The 8,238-nt window shown below is 36.4% G+C and overlaps 1 protein-coding gene across 5 annotated transcripts in view; it reads left to right on the top strand.

Annotated features, from left to right (window-relative positions):
• Window positions 1-381: 381 nt before the first annotated feature.
• Window positions 382-8,238, top strand: part of LOC106881532 (2-acylglycerol O-acyltransferase 1) — a 15,171-nt gene continuing 7,314 nt past the window's right edge. Inside the window, exons 1-2 of one of the 5 annotated variants that reach the window (XM_014931954.2) lie at window positions 382-541; window positions 4,278-4,771. In XM_014931954.2, the coding sequence (XP_014787440.1) occupies window positions 4,285-4,771 (487 nt within the window). In that variant the 5' untranslated portion in view covers window positions 382-541; window positions 4,278-4,284. The other 4 variants (XM_014931953.2, XM_014931957.2, XM_014931955.2 and 1 more) reach the window with 4 other exon arrangements.

Here is an 8,238-nt window from a genome sequence, read left to right as displayed (position 1 = left end):
AAAGAAATCGACCCCAGAACTTATTTTTTGTAAGCCTAGTACTTGTTCTATCAGTCGCTTTTGCTGAACTGCTAAGTGTCGGAGACATAAACACACCAACATCAAGTGAGGGTGAGGGGACAAACACAGACACACAAATACATACACACACACACACATATATATATATATATATGATGGGCTTCTTTCAGTTTCCGTCTACCAAATCCACTCACAAAGCTTTGGTCGACCTGAGGCTATAGTAGAAGACACTTGCCCAAGGTGCCGTGCAGTGGGACTGAACCTGGAACTATGTGGTTGGGTAGCAAGCTTCTTACCACACAGCCGCTCCTGCACCTATACAGTGGTTAATATTTCACCGTAACCAGTTTTACTAAGTAATAGACGTGTTGACTTAAGTGGGGTGAAATGTAAACACTTATGTGATAAAGCTATTTAGAACAGAAATATATGCCATTTGGCTAGTGATAGTTTATACTTTGTACTATCTTGTGTCTAAATTGTAAACGAAGCCCGATGTATGTATAAAATATGTCAAACAGTAAGTTAAATAATCCGATTTGATTTATTTGTCGTTCATTTTCCCCCTTCTCCTGTCGTCATTTATCTGCTATTTCAGCATTTGTGTCCGCGGGGGGTAGGAAAACCAAACTTAGGTGAGTAAAGAGTGTTAGCCTTTTCCGCTAACTTTATTTTCTCTCGTTTTTATTTTTAAAATTAAGAATGACATTTCAAAAGAAGCCTGTACGTTGTCTCACGACCTGTTAGAAATAGCAAACCAATTTTTTAAAAATTACATCCTATCGTCATATAGAAAAGAAGGACACCTCAGATAATGGGCAATCCTTCGTATTACTGCTAGGTGGGAGGCTTAATCCAATTTACCACCATCACCAGCACCACCACCACTTGGTTCTTGGATTTCGTTACAAGCATTGAAGCCAGGCCTTTGCTTGAAGATAAATTCCTCCCTTCCTCTCATCAATCACGGAGGTCCCGGAGAAAATATAGGTTCATAGGAGCTACTCATCCATCCGTAACTAAACGGGAGAAAATGCAACAGGATAACAAAATAAAATTCAAACACAGTCAGCATTATATTTTCTAAAGAAACAAACAGTTACGTTTCGAAGATGTAAATTTGATATATTTTTTTTAAGTATCAAAATGTAATTCTATAAAATACATATTAACCAAGAGTAGTGACTGTACCAGATTGTTTTCGAGAGTCATATGCAGGGTTTCTTGTTTTGTCGCTTATAAAAGAATCTGATGGAATTACTACTATTTTGGATCAAACAACACCCTTGTCAAATATATATTTTATACAATTACATATTATACTCAAGAAATTTTATTAAATATACATATTCAAAGCTCTGGGTCTCTTTAGAAAATTTAATAACATTCTTGTTATTTGTCCTCGGCCCTGATCGTGCATGCTTACGATCAAAAACGCATTCCACCAGTGACTATCCTGCTTTTACATTTATGTAGAGAAGCCAGCTCTACGTTAGTCAGTGTCCTTCCTTATTTTATGATGGTAGCTGTGATTTGACTACTATTTCTAATTGATCGTATTTAAATATTAAATTCCGTTATTCTGGTTCCTGTTTATATTTTCCTTTGAGTTTACTGTCGGAATGCGAAGGATCGTCAACAAAGGTGTCTCTAATTCAGTAGTCTTCTAATATCTGTCATGTCTTATAAAACTAGTTGTCTCTGATTAGACGAAATCTTTTACTAACCCACTTCATGTTGTATTTATTATATTTGCTGCTTTGTAAGTTAACTTGAATCGCTTTTTAATAATCTTTTGGTAATAATCGGCGATCTTGGACTATAACGTACCCTTTTCGCTAAAGCCGTGCTTACTTTCTCTAGGAACTTTCCATCAACATTTAATTTACTCTTGCTTTCACTGGTGTTTTCTCTGATTCTTAACTTTTTGCTTGTATAGGATCACCGATTGTGTTCTGTAATTATTTTATGGATTCGCTATCCCATAGCATGAAAATACTTCGATTTACAAACCTTTTGATCGAGCATTGGTCGAAAATGAAGAAAATTTTGTTTATGTTTAACAATGTGGACAGAATTTTCGTCGTTTGCTTAAGATCCATATTGTTATTCAATATTGTCAAAAATTCGTGTTACTAGAATATTATTGTTGTTGATATTAATTCACAAAACTGAAAAGAAAGCTAAAAGTTGTGGAATGGAAAGGAAACTTGAAGTTTGCGAAAGTGAGAATAGTACGGTATACTCTCATATCGCCCGAACAGCTTTCTCTCTTGCAAATAACAGGACTTTTCCCCTCCCCTTTTATCGCGAATTGATTTTGTTTATTGTTTTATAGCATCAAATCTACATAGTTATCGAATAACTTCTGTTTTTGTTTTTAATCCAACTGTCATTCTGTTCAGTTTAGTGAGTCAACACAGACGTCGTTTTCAATTAGAATTTAATTTATTTTCAGTGCTTCATTCATTTAGTTGTTTTAAATTGTTGAATCAGATACTTCACGTAAAAGGAAATTAATAGAAAAGCAACTGAATTAATTTCAGTTCGTTCGTTGAAGCTGCAATAATTAATTACATCCACGTGCAAATCGTGTAGCTGCTCCCTCGTTGCTTCTGTTATTGTTATTGTTTAACCCAAGGTCAACCCTGAATCAAACAGTCCAATGACCAAAAGTATTCTACCCATGATCACTTCGACTACATAGTCTTTTTCTTAATGGCATGATGTAATTTGAGGAAGATTTGGCAGAATTTCTCGAAAGTCGAGAGTAAATCCTTTTTGGCTCGTGCACAAGGTTTTATTTGATGTTGTTATGGTGTTGACCCACAACAAAGTCAGCTGTCGCTCTCAAATTCAGTTCATCAAGTTTGTCTGCCTCTATTCTGACCGCCACCAAAACCTTTAGGCATATTGTAACATTGAAAACTGGAAGAAATGTGACGTCCAAACTGTAACTGTGCACAGTTCAATAAATGACCCTACACCAAAGTGTATAGTATGATCTTTCATTTGATGAATGTGTATGCTGACTTTTTGAAATAGATTTTAGAGGTTATGTAACGATAAAGTTTTTATTTGAAGTCGAGGGTCACCAATTGTAATGGGAGAAATTGATTAATAAACAATATTATGAAATGTCGGAGTCAGCAATTGTGATGATAAAAATTTGTTGTTATTATAACGGCAAGCGAAGTAAAGTTCGTGTTTTGTTGTCCTCTTCCTTGTTTAGTAGTAATTACAGAGACAGATAGAATGATATTGTAAGAGAACAGAATTAGAGCTAGTGAGAGTTGTAGGGTGCGCGACGCTGTCTCACAGTTGCTGACAGTAAACTTCATTTCTCCCTCTGACCAAGGTTCTAGCTGGTCAACCAGACTTCGTTCTCACTGAGTCGTCACCATGTGACTGGACTCGTTGAGTCGTCACTGACTAGTGACTAACTAACTTTTTGCTTGGGGTTTATGCTTTTATAACTATCTAGAAGGATAGACATATCATTGAGAACAATAGTTTTAGTTGGTGGTCTTGTTATCTCTATTCTAGCTTTTGGTGAAGTAGAAGAGGTTAGAAAGGGTCAAGTGGTGAAGACATTATTTTGGCTTACCTAAAGGCATCTGGAAAATGTAGAACTGCTCTAACAGAAAAACCATTGTTCCACCGTGGGGAAAGTTCTGTTGCAGTGTTAATTTAAATTTGGCTATGGTGGATCAAATCCACTTCATGCATGCAAGATCTGCTACAGTTAGGTTTGGAGGTAAGAGTAGTACTCAAGAGTAGTAATCAAGATTGATGCGGTTGTTGTGAGGAGAGGATTTCACATGCAGAGAGGGCAATTCCCAAGGACTGAGGTTCTGGGAAAGGACTGACTGGTCATAGTGTTCAGTGAATTGGCCTGGAAAGGTGTTTTACACTACATGGATGAGAGGAAGGTAAATAAGTACGTCAATGATAGTGGAATGAGACAATTTAAGTCTGAGGAGTGGTTGCCAACTTCAGTGGCTGGTCCCTTTGTTGGTTCCACTTGAAGTAGGCCCTCTTTCTCCCATGCATTCTCCTCATTCAACAAATCTTTGTAGTAACTTTTCCCTGTCTCTTTTGTTTTTTCAAACTCCAAGAGGATGAATATACTATTATCATTATACTATACACAATTTTCCCTCCTGATGTCTTGAATTTTTTTTTCTAGCCACCTGGAATACATGTGAATATAAATATTCTGTTGAGATATATATTTAATATTTTATTGTTTTTAGGCCAACAATGAAGATATTTGGATTTGAATTTGCTCCAATTTTCATTCCTCTTGAAAGACGTATACAGACAGCTTGTGTCTTTCAGTGGGCACTATGTTTCTTATGTATGGGCTTTGGAAGTCTTGCTGTCTTCATCTACCTCTTATTCACTGAATACTATTTCATACCTCTGGCTTATTTAATGTGGTACATCTATGACTTCAACACATGTGAGCAAGGAGGCCGTCGTCTTCTGTGGCAATTTAACAATCCCATTTGGAAATACTTTGCTGATTACTTTCCTATAAAGCTCATCAAGACAGCAGAGCTTGATCCATCCAAGAACTATATAGTTGGTTACCATCCTCATGGAATTATGAGTGCTGGTGCATTTGCAAACTTTGCAACAAATGCAACAGGCTTCAACCAAATGTTCCCAAATATGCATCAATATTTGTGCATATTAACAGGACAATTTCGCTTTCCATTCTTCAGAGAGTATCTAATGAGTTCTGGTGAGTACCTTTTTTTAATTTTTACTGTTTTTTAAAATCATCAGTGAATTGAAAAATCCATGTTAAATGCTTATAAATATACAATATTGGTTAAAATAATTGTCACCTCATAAAAAAATGCCTTTTTTTTCTGGTGACTTAGAGGAAGAAGGGTAGTATCCCTAATCTTTTTCAGGGCCTCCAAGACTGGTTGAAGAGAAAGTGTGGAAGAAATTGAGATCTGATCTGAATTATTGCAACAGAGTTGACTTTACTGAAAGTATGTTAGGGACAAGTAAACTATTAAACTAGCAGACAAATTAAGTTTCACCTAGTTTATTTTCTGATATACAGAACAAGAATAATTGCACTAGTTTTATCCCATAAAAACTAACTGTAGTTTAAAGAAGGTTGAATGGGAATTAAACAGATGTATGACCAAAAATATAACATAATGACCCAGTTTTTGGTGATGCAATTGTACTAATAAAAATGTAACTTAAAAATGTAAGGTTTATAGCTTTATGGCTTTCTTCTGGAGATACTCATACAAATAATCTACAACACTATATGGCAAGATAAGGAAGGGTAAGAGCACCAAGCCACACCGAACCTATGAACCATTCCCAGGAATCTATGGATCATAACCTGCAAGCTGAGTATTAGCCACATCAACCCCAGCTGTCTGAAAGGGCTTGAAATGGAAGACACCCACCACAACTTGGTAGCTTTTACCCACCAGTGCAATATCTGCAAAACTACCTTTGGAAAATCAAAATTTTTCTTTGTGCATAGTATAAACAAGTTTCCACTGCAGAACCTACAAGTCTTTGCAAAGAAAGTTTCTACTAACTTTTCAGAAGCCTTCTAACCACAATTCTTCAACCAAGAGGGCTCTCTTAATAGCACATCTGCTGAAAAAGCTTCCATATTAACCTTGTACTTCCCCACCAACTCAACGCTGTATCAGCTCAATAAAACTACTCCGTTATATCAGTCTTGTCACATTTGCAATTCCTACACATGAAACATTCTCTGATTACTTTAACCCTGTGAATGATGTCTTTTTCATTACCTTCAAAAATGCTGAAGGACATTGTTTTATCCTTGGTAAACTCTTCAATTTCTCTGACAGGGACCTATCCTAATTTTTGTAAAGGGGCTATAATGTATTCCTATACTCTTGCCTCTTCTCAGCAGCCTCTGCCAACTGCACATAAACCTGACATCTCAAAAGTCATGGAAACAATTGTTACAATCAATCCTTCCATTACCTTGTGTCTCTCTCTCTCTCTCTCTCTCTCTCTCTCTCTCTCTCTTTCTCTCTCTCTCTCTCTTTCTCTCTCTCTCTCTCTTTCTCTCTTTCTCTCTCTCTCTCTCCCTCTTTTACAGACAACGCAGGAATATAGTAGAACCAGATTTATACCAAAAACTTTTGGCTTTATGCTTTTTAATTCTCACCCTTGAGAACTTTAGTGAAAGCAGTGTTATTACAGTTGTAATTAAAGCTTGTGGCCTTGCATTACATGAGAACCATCAACCGCAGTTGCTCACTCATGAGCTCCATTTGTCTCATATCTCTAGACTTAGAAGTTTCCTAACAAATTGCACTGTTGTAATGAGTGACAGGAGGGATTTCTCTGAGTCAAACTCTGCTGTAACCCAAGGTTTCTTAGGTTTTCAATATTCTTAATTCTGTGCATTTATGATTTACTTGCAGTCAATTGTAAACAAAACACTCTGCTGTGCAGATGATACTATCATTCTTATCTTATTCATATAAGCATTATCTCCATGCAACCTAAATGCTTTGTTCCAGAACTGCTCTGACTTTATGAGCAGAAATCTTGGGAGCAAATGAAACAACACTGTACAAACTACAAGCTTTCCTACCTCCAGTATTATAGCAGAACTTATATGTCTTTGCAAAGAGGATTTCTGCTAACTTTTCAGAATCTTTCTAACCATCTTCCCTCAACGAAGCTGAAAGGCACAAGAGACAGTTTTTATAGATATCAAGGAAACAAATTTGTATCTCACCCTTTCAGTGCTTGAACGACACCTAATTAAAACCCTCAAAATCATTACAAACCTGTGAAGATTTCTTGTGGAGAAACCTCATATATACAAGTTTGCCAAAATTGCATCACAAAGACTAGGTTTTCAGTTCAGAATCAGAATATACATCAGTCAGTTTTTTTTTAGATATTTGTAGAAATTAATCAGAAAAGATAAGGTAGCACCCATAAGTTTTACAACCAGTTCTAGAATTGTGAGGCTGATACAGATCGATATTTGCAAGAAAAGTGGAGTGGCTGTGTGGTAAGTAGCTTGCTTACCAACCACATGGTTATGGGTTCAGTCCCACTGCGTGGCACCTTGGGCAAGTGTCTTCTACTATAGCCTTGGGCCGACCAAAGCCTTGTGAGTGGATTTGGTAGACGGAAACTGAAAGAAGCCCGTCGTATATATGTATATATATATATATATATATATATATATGTGTGTGTATGTGTGTTTGTATGTTTGTGTGTCTGTGTTTGTCCCCCCCAACATCGCTTGACAACCGATGCTGGTGTGTTTACGTCCCCGTAACTTAGTGGTTCGGCAAAAGAGACCGATAGAATAAGTACTAGGCTTCCAAAAAATAAGTCCTGGGGTCGATTTGCTCGACTAAAGGCGGTGCTCCAGCATGGCCGCAGTCAAATGACTGAAACAAGTAAGAGAGTAAAGAGTAAAAGAGTATAAGAAGATGGATTCCAAATGGATGCAGTCCTGGTCCTGGGAGAAATATTTAATATAGAGTTGGGAAGAAGAGACAAAGTAAGTGTCCCAAGTGAGATGGCTAGCCCTTCTACATGTAGAGAATGTGTAGCTGTCTATTTCAAAGGAGCAGAGGCCATTGTTATAATTGTAGAAGCTGTGAAAAGAAACAACGCATCTGTGAGTTACTGATTGAAGCCTGTTTGTAGTTGAAGTTTTGTCAGTCAAATGAATAGCCCACTTATTCGTTTACTAAAAGAACTGTTATTATTGTCCTTTTAGTAAACAAACAAGTAAATTGACGCAATACAATGTCTGCAAATTGATGAATACCACCTATTCCCCTCCATTTTCTTATTGCTATATAAATTAATGGTAAAGTATCTTTTTACCCGCACCCATTTATTGCACTTGGTAATGCAATGAAATAACACTAGTGTAATAATAATTGGGTATTCTTCCAGCAGTGTATTGGATAGATATTATACCTTAGTGGGTTGGATTCACAACCCCTAACTTTCTTGTATATATATATATATATATATATATATATAAAGAGAGGAGGCATAAGATGAATATATTTATTTCACATGTGACATCTATATAATAATTTGTTTCAGTTTACTATGTGGTTTGTAGCCTGATCCATTAAAGGAATATTTTCATGAGTACCACCAGATTAGCTAAATCTATATACCGAGTGTTAAATTTATATATATATGTGT

Source organism: Octopus bimaculoides, chromosome 3 (genome assembly GCF_001194135.2).
Source record: "Octopus bimaculoides isolate UCB-OBI-ISO-001 chromosome 3, ASM119413v2, whole genome shotgun sequence".
NCBI lineage: Eukaryota > Metazoa > Mollusca > Cephalopoda > Octopoda > Octopodidae > Octopus > Octopus bimaculoides.
The sequence above is the reverse complement of the archived record's forward strand: the minus strand, read 5'-3'. Positions and strand labels throughout refer to the sequence as shown.